This window comes from Wasmannia auropunctata, unplaced genomic scaffold (genome assembly GCF_000956235.1).
Source record: "Wasmannia auropunctata unplaced genomic scaffold, wasmannia.A_1.0 LD334212.1, whole genome shotgun sequence".
Lineage (NCBI taxonomy): Eukaryota > Metazoa > Arthropoda > Insecta > Hymenoptera > Formicidae > Wasmannia > Wasmannia auropunctata.
The window spans coordinates 7,469-24,449 of record NW_012028678.1 but is presented as its reverse complement, the minus strand read 5'-3'; the positions used below and the strand labels follow the sequence as shown (position 1 = coordinate 24,449).

The following is a 16,981-nucleotide window of genomic DNA, read 5'->3' as shown; positions in this document are numbered from 1 at the left end:
CAAATAAAAATGTCAAAATTTTTATACAAAATTTGCAAAGGTGAATTAAAAATCGTGCACAAAAGTAGTTTATAACTTTTGAAAGCATGAATCTTTACTTTTAATTTGCATACTTGTATAAGATTTCGTCACTGAATTATTCAAAATTGAAACAGAAACAACCTTTTTGCTTTAATGTTGAATTATAGCTTGAAAGCTGCAAACCATATTTGTCTGCAATTTTTAATTTACGCCATGGAATTTTGCAAAATTTATAAAAAATTTTAAGATTTGACTATCTTCATTACAAAAAATTAATAAGTTGTTTTCTAATGTATCGGTCTAAAATGTAAAGACTTTATAAACTGTAAAATTCTTTCTGAAAAATCTCATTATGATTATTTCTGTTGAAGTTATCCTTTTTTGAAATTTGCCTATTTTTGAAGGGCAGACTTAATCCTTCAATTTTGTTGAGAAGTTTAGAGTATTTTATATGCAATTATTATGTTGTGTTGGCAAATGAATTCGTTTGATTGTTGCTTCAGTGCAGGTTCATCCCGATATACTCTTTTTTTTTCTAGGCGCTATTGCACAACTCGAATGTGCATTTGTTTTACACAACCTGTCTGTGAATTTTGATGTCGCTAACTTCAGTATTGTTGCATATTGCGCATAACTGTGAAAATGGAAATAAATAACGTGCATTATTGTTATATTTTGCTGTATTATATCAAAAACAGGCAAACAATCAGCAAAAATTCATAAAAAGATGTATATGAGGATGCTGTTTTAACAGAGCGCACATGCCGAAAATGGTTTGTCAAATTCCGTTTTGGAGATTTCGACGTGAATGATGTGCCCCGCTCCGGTCGCTCGTCCGAGATTGATGTCAAGATCATCCTCGATAACAATCCATCCTAATCAGTGCGGGAGATTATTACGGCACTGAATATATTCCACACAAGCGTAGAAAACCATTTGCGTCAGTTACGATATACATTTCTTGGCTCAATGTTTGAGTGCCGCATAAATTAACCGAGGCCAAAATTTGAATCAATTTTGGGCGATCAGAGCGAGACGCATCATTAACGTCGAAATCTCCAGAACGGAATTTTACAAACTATGTGCGCTCTATTCGCAGCATTATCTTTATATACACGACATATCTTTTTATGAGCCTGTGCAGATTGTTTGTCTTTTTTTATATAATTGAACAAAATATAACGATAATGAACGTTATTTCTTTCCATTTTCACAGCTATAATACACAGCGCCCAACAATACTAAAGTTAGCCATACTAAAATTCACAGACAGGTTGTATAAAACAAATGCATATTCGAGTTATGCAATAGCACCGAAAAAAAAGGAAATCGGAATGAATCTGAAGCAAAAATTTGCCAACCCAATATAATATAACTTATACATTATTATATTTAATTTATATGTATATATTTATACGCAAATTGATTGAATAAAATTTAAAACTTTATTATAAAATAAAGTTTCATAAACTTTGTAGAAATAATTGTAGAAAAAGTAACCAAAAGCAATATTTAGAATAAAAAATTAAGTAATTTATCTAATAAATTAATAAATTTATTTGATAAAAAAAATAACGTTATAAACAAATTATACCAATTATTATTAATTAGAATTTATTACAGATTTATAGAGTTTAAAATTAATTTATTTAAAAATAAAAATTATATAGGAATATTATTTTCGAGAAAAATTATAAAATAAAAATTAATCTAATCTTTTTAAACAGTTATTGTACTATTCTATTGCTATGACAATTTTGAAGAAAATAAATATGATATATTAATATAGATCCATCATTAAATTTTATAATGTAATAAATAAAGTGCAATAAAACTTTTGATTCATTTACTTCATATGATTCGCTGCATCCGATAAGATAATTTATCTTTAATCATTAATTCCTTATTACCAATGACTTATCGGAGAATTTGCATAGGTATATAAAGTAGATCAAGACGAATATTCGTGTTACAGTTTGTACTGAAAATTTGTTTCTCATCCGCCGTTGATGATACAAAAAAGATGGCATTCACAAAATTATTTGTTTTGACACTGGTAATCGCTATTAATCTGCAGGAAATTTATGGACACGGAATGATGATGGACCCTGTAAATAGAAGTAGTGCATGGAGAAAAGGCTTTCCCGTAGAACCCAACTATACTGATAATGAGCACTTTTGCGGTGGATATGGTGTATGTATACGAAGTTATAAAATCGAAAAAGAAAAATATTTTGTGGAAAATTGATATTTTCTTAATCAAATTATTAAGATATTCAATAGTTTGCTATTTTCTGCTACGTTTAAAAAATTTGTCAATATATCTTTTTTGACACTTTACGACATACCATATATATGTCATAATATTGAAGAATAATAGATAGTAATGTATAACAATAAATATAAATTTATACAGAGTATTTGACAGATGTAACATTGCTCATATATGGGCAAGTAGAGCAAAATTTAATTAAATTTAACTGAACAAAATAGTCCTGTACTATTTTGCAATTCTCGCAATAGTTAACGATTCATTTATAAAAGTTTACTAATCAGCGTGCGTTTTCGAGAATTACTGTTACTTTCATGTTAAAAAAAATTGTAAAATTAAACGGACTATACCTTCACGTGGTGCATTCTAGTTAACGTAACATTATAGATTTTCAATACTGGTAGTAACTATCACAATGTAGCCTAAGAGATATAGAGGTATTGACAAAATATTTCTCAAAAATTAAATTAAAAATATAATATAAAATGAGAAAGTAAAAAGATAAAAAAGTAACAATAAAAATAATGGCAAATTTATTAATTACCGTAAATTACTATAAAAATGTAATAACGTTATTGTTACAGATAAAAAAAAGTAACGATTGTTACTGAAAAAAAATAACAAAAATGGTAACGGCGTTACAACATGGTAATGCGTTACTTTCCAACTCTATTTATTTTTTATTATTTTTTGTATATACGAACAAAAATTATACAAAAGAAAATTTTATGAATGTATAATTATATGTATGTATATATAAATATATATAAATGTTCTTATATAATAACATTTTTATTGGATTATTATTTAACAATAATATAATTACCTTAAAATACCTTATAAAACAAAAGTTAGATATACGTATATATGTATAATAAGAAAATGGTTTGATAATAATATAATCAGAAAAGAAAAGAGAAAGAAGATATGTATATCAATTAATTACATTAAAAAATAAATAGATATAATTTCTTATTAGATTCAACACGGGAAAAATGGTGGCAAATGCGGAGAATGCGGTGACAATTATGCTTTACCTCGACCACGGCCAAACGAAAATGGCGGCATCTACGGATCAGGCGTCATCGTTCAAAAGTAAGTAAATCGTATAATATAATAACGTAATTCAACAAAAAAAGAAACATTATAACAAGACATTTCTCACTATAACAAGTCATTTCTCGTAGTTTTTTTGGACGCTGAATTCGAATCCGGTTATAAATTGCTGTATCACGTTATAATTTTGAAAAATTTGCAGATAAAGTTGTAAAAAAGGGCCATTTTCACATATTCTATCACATTATAACTTCGAAATGCAATGTGCTGGAGAAATGCTCTTGCAAACAAAATTAAATATGCAGGGTATCCCACCTCTACCGCATTTCCTTTTAAGAACGTGTTTCTGAGATAATTTTGAGTCGAAAATTCTAATACAAAAATGTCGAGACTATAATACTTTTCAAGTTATAAACGATTTAAGTTAACCAATATTAACGGCTAAAATTCGCGCGCTCAGGCACGGCACATCGGATGGCCTCGTTTATAAAGATCAATACACGAAACTAACTTCGTGACTAACCTAATGACTAACTGACTTAATAAATAATAAATAATACTTAAACTTTATAAAAAACTATACATATAATACGGCCTCAAATAATTAAAAAATGATTTGAATTGAAATTCTTTATTTATATTCATGCCTTGATAAAGGGATAGGCTCATATAGATAAAATATCGTAAATTTTTTAATTATTTGGGGCCATATTATATGTACAGTTTTCTATAAAGTTTAAGTATTATTTATTAAGTCATAACTCACGAAGTTAGTTTCGTGTATTGATATTTATAAACGTATTATAAAGCCGTCGGATGTGCCGTGTCTGAGCGTGCAAATTTCAGCTGCTAATATTGGTTAACTTAAATCGTTTATAACTTGAAAAGTATTATAGCCTTGACATTTTTGTATTAGAATTTTTTACTCAAAATTATCTCAGAAACTCGTTTTTAAAAGGAAATGCGGTAGAGGTGGGACACCCTGTGATTTGTTAGCATTTTCAAAAAGAAGTTTTTGTGTCCATTATGGTTAACAAATTATTTATTGTTAAACATAGGATTTATTGTTGAAAAGCTGTGAATGAAATCATTAACAGTTTATCAAATAATTTCCAATTTTGTTTATTTCAACTTAAATGTTTTTTAAATTATTGAATATAAATCAAATGTCAAAATTGACAAATTGCAAATGGCGGATTCAATATGTCAAAACTTAAAAAAATGTTTAAAAATGTGTGTGTGTGTGTGTGTGTGTGTCACATATAGGTTCTACATTGAATTTGTATTAAGCAATTTTAAAAATTTAAGTTGAAATAAATAAAATTGAAAGTTGTTTGATAAATTGTCAATGATTAATTAATTCACAGTTTTTCCGCAATACACACCATAAAAATAAATAACTTGTTAACCATAACGGACACACAAAATTTCTTTTGAGGGTTAAAAGTCATAACAATTAAAGTCCGACCGAACATTCGGTTTAGGTTATTTCGATTACGGCTAGTTCCCACTAAACACACTTTGTAACAATTACGTTACCTGGAAGTAACAAGTAATGTAACAATTGTTATGTTATTAGTACATCCGAAAGATATAACTTGTTACTTTCATGTTACTATTTCAAAGTTACATGTAAAAGTATATCATTGTAATATAACTTTTTTACGTTAGAGTAACATTATGTAAATATATCTTCGATATAAATGTAACGTTAAATGTTATTTTTATGTAACATATTTTACATATTTTATTTTTTGAATTAGAATAAAGATTTATAAACATTTATAAATTATAATATTAATTGCTGTGTCATTCTTCTGTGAATCAACTTTATAATTGGTTTATTATAATAAATAAAAATCTTTCTATTTATAAATAATAATTTTACAAAAATATCTTTTTAAATCTTTAAGAAGATAATAGATTTAAAAATAACCAAATTTACTTAAAGTAACAAGGACTCCTTAAATATAAATAATGTGTTTAAAAATGGGCTGTTAGGAATCGGCGCGGTAAATAGTGCGCAAATACATATGTGAACGGCTTGTATTAGACAATAATATAATTTACTTTGGATGGGGTTTTACGTATGGGATGTCAGGTATACAGTTGACCCTTCTCAGTTTCCTCCGAGTTTTTCTGCAGCAGTCGATACCGTCAACAAAGTGCGTTGTAATTTTTGTGACGGGCGAAAATTCAGCAGTTTTGATCACAGCAAATTCTGCGTGAAACTGGGAAAATCTAGTTCCGAAACGTTGGAGATGTTAAGCTTATAGAGACGCTGCTTTGTCTTTAGAATTTGATAGCGTAACGCTGTTCAAGACTGTGCTGCATTTTCGCCCGTGACAAGACATAAAAATTACAACGCACTTTGTTGACGGTATCGACTGCTAGAAAGGTTCGGAAGCAACTGAGAAGAGTCAGACTGTATACCTGACATCCTGCACCAAAGATCCGGCCCAATGGATTCACCCTCCGACAATTCTAATTAAGCCGTCAAAAATAGTTTCATTACTTTTGGGACAGACCATGTATATGTGTTAACATCAAGATTATAGGCCTAAATTAATATTCATAGTCGATTCTATTTCGTCTTAGGTAATGTCTTAAGATATAATATGGCTCTATAATAATTATAACATCTTAAAATTGTAAGTATCTAAAACGATCTTAAATATAGAATAGGAATCAGCTACGAATACAAGTAATTATATCATATAAATGACAATTCCCATCAGAGCACTGCTTGGCGTCAAATATGGCGTATACATATAAAAATCTATGGTCCATATTACTCATTTTTCATTTATTTCATATTTTTGTTACTGTAAATGTTATTTATATTAAATAAAAATATAAAATATTAATGATATAACTGATACAATTTAGGCGACCGCACTTAGTAACTCTTCCCTATATACATATTTAATTTTATTGATAATTATAAATTACTCAAATTAGTGCTAATTTACATCAAATCTTTTGTACGAGGAAATGTCTTGGCAAATTTCTTTTTACATTTTTTTAAAAGATAATTTTGTACAAATTTATAGTACTTTTATTTAAGATGCTAAAACGCCATACAGTACAAAGCCTTGGTGCTTATAATAATATTATAATACATGAATCTTACAATTCAGGCAAAATGCGCGCCGCATAATTGTCAGTCTTTAAAACGCAACTCCAAACTGAATAGTAACGTAATATCACGATTAAATTGCTAAACAATCTAAACTGAGTCTGAACTGAGAATTGTAAGATTTACATATTATAATATTATTAAGCACCAAGATCCGCTTTGTACCGTGTTGATGTTTTCGCATCTAAAAAAAACTCCACGATCGATTCTGATACTTAGATATTTTATTTATTTCACAATTTTAACAATATTTGCTTAAAATCAAATATGATTCTGATTTTTTGCAGGGTTATCTCAACTCCTAAATGTTCAAGAGCATTTTTAATAAATCTTTTATTAAGTTATTTTAAAAATATCCTAAGTCTATTAAAATTGAAGTTTATTTTTTTTAATATGTCAGATCACTATTATAGAACATACAAATTATTGAATATACATTACAAAGAATGTTATATTATATATCATTCACGTAGGTACAATGAAGGTTCTGCCATCGATGTTACTGTTCGCCTCACCGCTGCCCACTTGGGTCACTTTGAATTCCACCTTTGTCCACTGAAAACGGAAAAAGAATTAGAAACCGATGAATGCTTCTATAAGTATCCCTTACCACTGGCTGATGGCAGCGGCTTTAAATATCCCATTACTACCTACGGTGGGAAAGAATATATTATCAGCCTGGTTCTACCAAAGGGTGTCACATGTAAACAATGTGTGCTCAGGTTGGGATTGAGAACAAAATCTCATTTCGTTTAATTTTAACTTTATTAATTCTGAATTTTAAAAAATATTAACTCTTAATTATATGAAAAAAATATTTAATGTTAAATATTGAAGATAGATAAAAACGCGAAACAAAATTCATTGAATACAAGAGCCGACTTTAAATCAATTAAATAATGTAAATATAAATTAAATAATGTAAAATTGATTCTTTTTTTTAGATGGCATTATCGCACCGGAAACACCTGGGGCACTTGTGAGAATGGAAAAAAAGGCATGGGTTGTGGCCCCCAGGAATCATTCAGAAGCTGCGCTGATGTCTCTATCTCAAATTAATTTATCACGGACTTTAAATCAAATCTATCGGATTATGTTATTTCAAAAATATTGACTTATGCTTGTAAGAATTTTTGTATAAAGAAATTAAATTTTTCAGTTGCTGAGAAAAATCTTTAATCTAATCAAAATCTGATAGAATAAATAAGGAAAGTGGTAAAAGTAACATATTTGGATTCAAATAGAGTAGATTTTCTTTGCTCCTAAAACTCAATTTCAGAAAATTGATAAGAAATATTTAAAAGTCTAATTTACTTTTCAATAATTCAAGAAGTTGAATTTATTTGCATATTTGAAGCCTAATCTGCATATTATTTAAAAAATATATAACTTTTTTATTTTAGAAGCTGCAATTTATTTTACTACATATTTCAATAGTACATGCATATGTTGTATTTGAAAAAAAAGAGGAAGAATAATAAGTCATTAATCTCCTAATAAAAACCGTATATTTTATTTGTAACAGCACTTCTAATAGTAATATTTTTTACACTTTAATCTTAATTATTAATTATTTTTTAAATATTTTTCAAAATTATTTTTGAATATTTTTTCTTTTTCTATTTACAAACACGTACTTACATGTATAAATATTATTAATTATTACACATTCTTAAATGTTAAGTAATATTATTATATTGTTTAATAAAGATATTTTCAGAAATTGTAATATTTTTTTTTTGGAATCTTTAAATATTATTTAGAATATTATTTACATGATACTCACTAATTAAAATACAAAAAATTTTATTTATTTATTTAAATCCTTGCCTTGCAGCTTAAGATAACTTTTAATGTACATACAACTTTCTTTTTCACATTTTTTTATATCATTAGTTTCGCCTATTGCATATCTTGTTTCTCTTTACTTTTATCTATAAATATACATATATATGTATGTATGTATGTATGTATGTATATACAATATATACAGGGTGTCTCTTAATAGGTGTATCACCGCTCATGAGTAAATAGAATGAACTAAACTGAATCGAAAAGTCCTCTACCATTTTGTAAAATTCACAATATTTAACGAGATATTAATTTTTTAATATCGCCGAATGAGCGAGTCCGGCCTACCGCCAATACTAGCGCGCGACCGTCCATGAGCCGCTCGACGCACAGCCATTTTTGCTGTAATAAATTCACCGAGTTTTTTTTATTATTTATAATGCGAAGGAATAGCATTTAATATAATTGAAACTCGGCTTAAAAGGCCAAGAAGTGAAACAAAAAAAGATTTCCAGCAATAAATTATTTTTATAAAACAATTGTTATGTACCATAATAAATTGATAATTAATTTAAATAAAATAAAAATATAAAAAAACGATGTTTTTTATTTTTTAGGAGGGGTAGATATTCATTAAAAAATTTTCGCTTGTCACCAAAATTTATCATTTTTTATGCCTTTTCTGAAAATACTTGCACAACAGGGGGTAAGAAATTGCTCCACCCTATTGTATACGTAAGGCGATCTTATTTGAAATTATTGTTATTTACACACGCTTGTCTTTCAGTGCATTTCTTTCTTGTAAATATTAATTATTGTAATAAATATTACCACAGTCTCAGTAGTCGAATGGGTAAGACACCTGCCTCGGATAGGATCGAGAAGTTCTAGATTCAAATTCTGGCTGAGGTAATGTCTTTTGCAATAAGTTCTTTACAGTATTTAAGATGCATGTAAAATCATCATCGAATTGACGATCAATTTAAATTGTAATAATATTTCAGTTTTATGATTGTATTCTTAAAAGCTGAATAATAATTGGTGCGCTGTTTACTGTAGTTGAAATTTAAAAATTTGAAAAAGCATTGGGCATCAATATCTAGCTCCGGCCGAATCTTAAAGATTCTCATTATTACTTGTTGTATACATATATAAAGCGGTCTTACTTGAAATTATTGTTATAGGTCTTAACTTTAAAAAGATATATAATTTTCTAAAAACAGACTGATTCCTGATTGAGTATGTATTGATATAATGGTATTAACTATTATACATGTATAATACTTTCTACCTGATACAAAACATTTCCAAACTGAATAGTAATCGGCGCGTCGTTTAAATTAAGACAAAAAAAATAAATGTATAAAATCCACAAAAAATTTTTATTAAGCACGAGATCAAACAGATGATCAAAAATATCAATATTTATTTAGTTTAATTTTATAGGGGAGACCGGATTGATAGTTTTTTTTAATGATTTTTTTCATATGTAAGTAATACAATATGTAATAAATATATAATAATATGTAATAAATGAAATAAATACCGCAAGGATATTTTTCAATAGCCACATGCTTCAACAACATAGAAATTATTTTTATAATTTAATAATATAATTAATTTTTTTGTACTATATATATATAATGAAAAATGTAAAGTAAAGGATGCAACTTGTAACTTGTAATTGGCTCCATATGCGGGGTCAATTGTTACAATTACTGGGATTAGTCGTTACAAATTCGGATTTCAAAATATAACGCATTTAATTAAAATAAATTAAAAAAATTGTGCATAACATAACTTTATTTATAACTTTTAAATAAAATATACACATTAATGTAAAATTAATGATACAAACGTTTATCAGTCTTTCTCTTACATAAATCACAGTGGAAAAAAGTATAAATATAAGATTGCACTATAAGGACAGACTACAGAAATCTAACATTATTTTAAATTTGTTTCGGTTGAAAACAAAAATAAACACTGTAACAACACACTCCGTCAACCAGTTCCGACTTACCATATTTACACATTTTAATTGTTGCTTAAGCAAAAAATATATTTTAAGACGTCAATATAATTGTAAGTTATTATTTATAAAGTAAAGACTCTAAAGAAATAGTTGGAACTATAATATAATAAGCAGATTTATTTTATTTATTTATTTAAATATAACATTTAATATATCACTGATTTATTTTACTTTTAGCTATCAAAAACTGAAATTATTTTTTATTTCTGAAAATACACTATTCAGTCCGAAATAACTTATTGCAGCATGACTGCAATGTTTTTGCGGAAATACTATATTTTTTATATAGTATTACCATTTGTCATTTTGCAGCAATTTTAAATGTACCAACGTGCCCCATATATCAACCAATCCCGGTCTCCCCTATTATATGCATCTCAGGAATTGTGTGATAGAATGCTATATGACATATTAATCACTATTAATTTTCATAGATTTTCCAATTGTTTTAAATTATATTAGTATTGATAAAACTAGCTATTTTAAATTTAAAACCAATTTATGAAATAAAAAGTCAAACTTTGTTTTTAAATTGGTATTCAATATGATAATTCTTGCTTAATATATTATATCTATTTGTGTTATAAACGTGACACTTTATTATTAAATCCTCGCCATTCACTGTTCAGCGATTCTTTCTAATAATCATGATTTCTGATTTCTAATATAATATTTTTGTAAAAATAAATTGGACTCAGACTGAGGCGTTTATATGGCGCTTAGTGCAAATGTCTATGACCTGTAGCAAGGTTAACGCAGCCGTACCCAGGCTCACAGTAGAAGACGCACACGAAGAAGAGGTAGGCCAATAATACGAGGCTCGTCGGTGAAGACAAATCCCGTTCACCGCTGTGCTGCATTACAGCTCCGGCCTCGGCACGGATCGCCAACGAAACGAGAGAGAGCGGCGGGCAGTCGATCGGTCACCGTGCACGCGTGCTTTCAGTGGTGTCCCCGACAGTGTTTCGAGAACTGCGAACTCTACAAATTCCTTCTTTCTCTCTCTTTCTTTCTTTCTCCCTCTCTTTTTCTCTCTTTCTTTCTTTCTCTCCTTGCGCCTTTCGCATACATACGCACATACAAAGTGGATCGTTCTCTCTTTCTCTCCTCAACATCCAGGACTCTGAAACTCGTTTCAGTCAGCCACGGGTTGTCCGTTGTTCCCGCGTTGTTGGTTCACGCGTTGTTGGTCGCGGGCAACAGCTCGAGGAAAAGAACGTGGATTTGGATTTGTTTTCTTCTTGTTAGTCTATTTCTCATCTTTTTATCGAAAAATTAGTGGGTGTGCATAAACGAGCGAGTGTTTATGTGTATACGTCTGTGCAGAAGAATGCGGTAGGATGCGTATCCAGGAAAGATGTTTCCTGCTGGGTCTCTGCCTCTTAGGCGGGGTCGCCTTTTCTTTCACAGCCGCCAATGCTGAAACGCAAATTACTACGACACCCGGTAAGTTTTCCTTAGGAATAAACTTATTCTGATTGAAAAAAAAAAGTATCTGAAATATTACTTTAAAAATCGCGATAGGCAACGCAAAGTTTTTATATTTAAGAAAGTATTTTTAAAAAACATATTTATTAACATATTTATTAAAAACATATTATGTATTTATGCTAAGGAAATGACTACTGACAATGAAAAAAAAGATTATTGAAATTGTTAACATAAAGTAATAGAACAGTGAAAAATATTTTATTGTGTAAGAACCAATGAAAAATGTTACTTTGTATAAAAATCTTAAAAAATCTCTTCTGTTTTTACAATTATTACATTTATATAACTAAAAAAAATAACTTTGGAAAAAATTATTTAAATTTTTTAGGTACGTCTAAAAATTTAGAAAAATTTTTAATATCTTTGAAAAGATATTTCTTAAAATTTTTTATACTATCTCTCAAATACTCTCATACTTGCGTGATGTAAGTAAATATAAATACTAATAATGAAAACAAGAAAAGTTTAATAAAGTTTTTTTAGACTTTGCTTTTTAATTTTAAATAAGACACTCACTGATATGCATTTTATTTCATTTGCGTAATAATAACAGGCATTCATTAAAGCGTTGAATGAAACGCGTAGGATTGCGTGACACAGTCGGAGATTTTAACGACCATGCAGAAGAGGCGCCCGGATTTCTTAAGCTCTCTTGCGGCAAATCGAACTAATTAAAGAAAATCAGTTCTAGGATACTTGCGGTTTTTTTGCGAATAACTCGCAATAGCGACAATCTGCTTCGTGAGACATTTATGTCATTTATATTTATGTTCAGTCACTTTATATAACAATTGCATACCATCTTATTAGGTGAAAGTTAATTAAGAATAATTTCAACTGTTTGAGTCAATAATATAAAATGTCTACTAAAAGTATATTAAATGTAAAGATTGAAATATTTATTAATGTCTATTTAAATATGTACCTCTATTAAATGTCAATTTCGTCTATGTCTCTTTCTCTTTTTCTGAAAAAGAAACAGAAAAAAACACGTATGCAATAAATATAATTAATATAATTTAATTAATAAATAATACATGTAGTAAAAAATAATAAACAAAATAAACATGTAATAAACAAAAAAAAATATTTGTATTACCGATAAAAACAGATAAACAACATTTACTTGTACTTCATAAATATATCTTTCTTTCTCTCTGTTTTTTCAATGTACAATAATATTTTAGAAAAAAATTTTTAATAAATAAAATAAAATTAAAATTAAGCTTATCAAAACATATTATTTTCTTCCCTGTTAATAATTGACATGATTAAATAGAAAATAATTATATTTTTGGACAGTTATGATTTAAACAAATATTTGATTTTAAACATAAAAATATTTTAAGTAAGTTTCAAATATTAAATACTATTTATTTACCCATATAAATATTAAACGAAATATTTATTACAAATATATTTACTTTTGTTAAAAAAATTATAAATATATTTAATATATATAATTAATATATATATATATATATTAGTATATATATATTAAATATATACAATATATATTAATTATACATTAATATATTAATTATATATATATTTTTAGCAAAAGTAAATATATTTGCAGTAATTATTTAATATTTATATGGATAATAAATAGTATTTAATATTTTAAACTTATTGTTACTATATATATATTTAATATAAAGAAAAAAATCGCCGATACTGTCATAAGTCCTATTTAAAGAGACTATCCACTTATTTTTTCAGAAATTAAACGTTGCACTTTATTATTTGATAAAAACAGATCTTTAGATAATTAAAGAGGTAAAAAGTTATAATTCATACATTTGTTTCTATATAAAACCAGCGAAAACGATTTCTACAAATAGCAAGTATACATATATACAAGGTGTCCCACTTCTACCGCATTTCCTTTTAAAAACGTGTTCTTGAGATAATTTTGAGTCGAAAATTATAATACAAAAATGTCGAGGCTATAATACTTTTCAAATTATAAACAATTTAAGTTAACTTAAGTTAATCAATATTAGCGGCTGAAATTTGTGCGCTCAGGCACGGCACATTCGATGACCTCTTTTTTAAATATTAATACATGAAATTAACTTTGTGGCCAACGTAATGACTAATTAACTGTCTTAAGTATAAATAATACTTAAACTTTATAGAAAAGTATACTATAATATGACCCTAAATAATTCAAAAATTCACGATATTTTGCCTATACGAGTCTATGCGCGCGAATAAATAAAGAATTTTAGTTTAAATCATAAAATAAAATTAATAATAATCTATTAGTACGTAGTTACGCGCGATATATAATGAAAAATTGACTTATTTATATTATGTTTTCTAGCGCGGCATTAGAACCGTTGTAATTTTATTTTATGATTTAAATTGAAATTCTTTATTTATTTACGCCCCGATAACAGGTAGGCTCGTATAGGCAAAATGTCGTGAATTTTTAAATTATTAAGGGCAATATATTATGGTATATTTTTCTATAAAATTTAAATATTATTCATTAAGTCAGTTAGTCATTAGGTTAGTTAGTCAAGAAATTAATTTCGTGTATTGATATTTAAAAAAGGGGCCATTGGATGTGCCATGCCTAAGCACGCGAATTTCAACTAATATTGGTTAACTTAAATTGTTTATAATTTAAAAAGTATTATAGCCTTGACATTTTTGTATTAGGATTTTTGACTCAAAATTATCTCAGGAACACGTTCTTAAAAGGAAATGCGGTAGAGATGGGACACCTGTATGATGTTCATATATATTTTTTTCTTAAAATTATTTCAAAATTTTTCTAGAATATAAAATATTATTTCTACATAATAAATAAAACCTTTTAGTTTATATTTTTGTACAATTATTTTTAAAATATATCTATATAATGAAAAACATACTATATTATTTCCTAAATTTGCTATTACCGATAATCGGTAAACAATTTAATATACTTACTTTAGGCCAAAAGTTTAGAAACATCGATAAAAACACAGATAAACTATATAATGTACAACTATATAAAACGCAGATAAACAGTTTTTGATTTTATGCAATAATTGTTGGATCTGACAAATTATTGTTTATAATAAAAAAAATATATTGTTTTGAATATTTGAGTAATCTTAAAAACAATTTTTTAAAAGTATTTCCATACTTCCGGTCTGCACTGTAAGAATATAAATATATGTAAGAATATAAATATATATATATATATATATACATAAGGTGTCCCATTTTAATGTCCCACCCCAAATAACTTTTTTATTTTTGATTTTAGAAAAAAATGTTTTAGACAAAAGTTATATGGCTTTGAGGGGAACATAAGGTGGTACCATTAGTGTGACCTTGAATAGGTGCTCGAAGGTCATGTGAAAGTTACTTTCAATTTCTTAAATGGAATCCCCTACTTTTTATTGCACATTCTTGTAGATCATCTCAAGAGCTTTTCAAAACATATAGATAAAATGTTTTTTGGTTAAGTAAATCTGAAGTTATAAAGCTTGAAAGTTACAGTACCACCGGCATTAGCATTATCCAAGATATCCGAACAATGGCTGAAACCTTTTGAATGTTATTCAGGATCATGATCTTGACAACATGTGTCAAGGCCATAATCATTGGAGATTGTTTCTCTTATTTTCATTTTTGAAAATTATTTTTATTTTTTGAAAAAAGAGAAACATTTTCCAATAATCATGGCTTTGACACATATTGTCAAGCTCAAAATCATGAATAACATTCAAAAGATTTCAACCATTTATTCGGACACTTTGGATAATGCTAATGCCGGTGGTACTATTTCAAGCTTTATAACTCGAGATTTACTTAACCAAAAAACATTTTGTTTATGTGTTTTAAAAAGCTCTCGAAATAAGCTACAAGAATATGCAATGAAAAATGGGGGATTCCATTTAAAAAATTCAAAGTAATTTTGTCCTGACCTTGATGATGCCACTTAGGATCAAACCAATGTTATCATCTTATGCCTCTTGAAACTTTACAATTTTTGTCTGAAATATTTTTCTCTCAAACCACGCGATTTCCAAATATTTGACTGTCAAATATAAAATGGGATACTATATATATATATATTAGGTTAGCCCGAAAGTTCTGCGGTTCTCTCATATCTTCACGGATAGTTTGAATTTTGCGCTAATACAGAATGAGAAAGTCCAAACCTCTGTAGTAGAAAGAATCAGTGTAGATCTTTTCGGTAAGAACACCGGTTGTACGGTATAGTAATTACGCGCAATGTTCAAATATATGATCGTCGTATTATTGCAACTTAACAACGAAAATTATTAATTCAATTAAAAAGGAGACTCACGGAAAACAAGACAGAATTAAATCAGACGTTCAATTGAAAAGATCATATGCTCGCCAAATAAAGAGATTACTTATTAATTATAACGAGTCCGCATTTATTTATATACAACGCGTTGATGTACTTACGCGCTACACTTCAGATTGATAAGAAAGAGCAGTCTTTTGTTTAAACAATGTATCCATTCATAATGGCATATGTTCAGTATATTCGATTTTATAGTATCCTTTAAGATGGAAAATAAGAAACAACATTTTTGCAATATTACTTTACTTGCAAAATAAGAAACAACATTTTTGCAATATTGGTTTACTACTTGAGAAATGGGAAGAACACATCAGAGACAGTAAACATAAAATTTACGTAAAGTCTACGGACAAGGTACTGATGATACATTTTGGAGATGGTTTGTAAAATTCAACAAAGTAATTTGACTCTCAAAAACGAGGCGCGATCTGGGCGTCCCTGCACTGTAGATGATGTACTGGAACAAGTTTCGCCAAAAATCCTCGTTATACAAGAACTGGCAGAGAAATTATAAATTACAAAAATTACTTTACATAAGCATTTGAATCTGTCCCCATGAGTGAAAACCGTAAAACTTTCCGGATAATTCTACATATACAGGGTGTCCGATACTCAATAAAGCGCACGTGGGCAGATAGAGTGAGCTAAACACACACACACACACGCACACGCACACACACACACATACCTATACATATTGTATACGTTATGTGCATACATATACAGGGTGTCTCATAATAGGTGTATCACCATTCATGGGTAAATAGAACAGACTAAACTAAACAGAAAAGTCCTCTACCATTTTGCAAAATGCGCAATCATTAACAAGATATTAAT

General features: G+C 27.9%; 2 protein-coding genes and 1 long non-coding RNA gene across 5 annotated transcripts in view; 2 read left to right on the top strand and 1 right to left on the bottom strand.

The window, feature by feature from the left end:
• The first annotated feature begins 1,965 nt into the window (after positions 1-1,965).
• On the top strand, positions 1,966-8,015 carry LOC105459074. Its single transcript, XM_011704765.1, has 4 exons — positions 1,966-2,215; positions 3,273-3,388; positions 6,962-7,210; positions 7,433-8,015. The coding sequence occupies exons 1-4, from the start codon at positions 2,045-2,047 to the stop codon at positions 7,545-7,547; spliced, it is 651 nt and encodes a 216-aa protein (XP_011703067.1). The 5' UTR covers positions 1,966-2,044; the 3' UTR covers positions 7,548-8,015.
• Positions 8,016-9,931: 1,916 nt separating this feature from the next.
• LOC105459073 overlaps positions 9,932-16,981 on the top strand; it is a 13,661-nt gene continuing 6,611 nt past the window's right edge. Inside the window, exons 1-2 of one of the 3 annotated variants that reach the window (XM_011704763.1) lie at positions 10,055-11,557; positions 11,641-11,760. In XM_011704763.1, coding sequence (XP_011703065.1) covers positions 11,655-11,760 — 106 coding nt within the window. In that variant the 5' untranslated portion in view covers positions 10,055-11,557; positions 11,641-11,654. Of the gene's footprint in view, positions 11,761-16,981 lie in introns of all 3 variants that reach the window. The other 2 variants (XM_011704764.1, XM_011704762.1) reach the window with 2 other exon arrangements.
• Positions 11,671-16,981, bottom strand: part of LOC105459072 — a 9,345-nt gene continuing 4,034 nt past the window's right edge. Inside the window, exons 2-3 of the long non-coding RNA XR_975625.1 lie at positions 12,731-12,772; positions 11,671-11,748 (exon numbers count right to left, since the gene is read on the bottom strand). This is a non-coding gene — a long non-coding RNA (uncharacterized LOC105459072). The remainder of the gene's footprint in view (positions 11,749-12,730; positions 12,773-16,981) is intronic.

Bases quoted from the DNA above. Each gene is read 5' to 3' on its own strand.
- LOC105459074 (XM_011704765.1), top strand. From the start codon at position 2,045: ATGGCATTCACAAAATTATTTGTTTTGACACTGGTAATCGCTATTAAT. The intron at 2,216-3,272 runs GTATGTATACGA...ATTTCTTATTAG, and splicing joins ACTTTTGCGGTGGATATGGT to ATTCAACACGGGAAAAATGG. The intron at 7,211-7,432 runs GTTGGGATTGAG...TCTTTTTTTTAG, and splicing joins TGTAAACAATGTGTGCTCAG to ATGGCATTATCGCACCGGAA.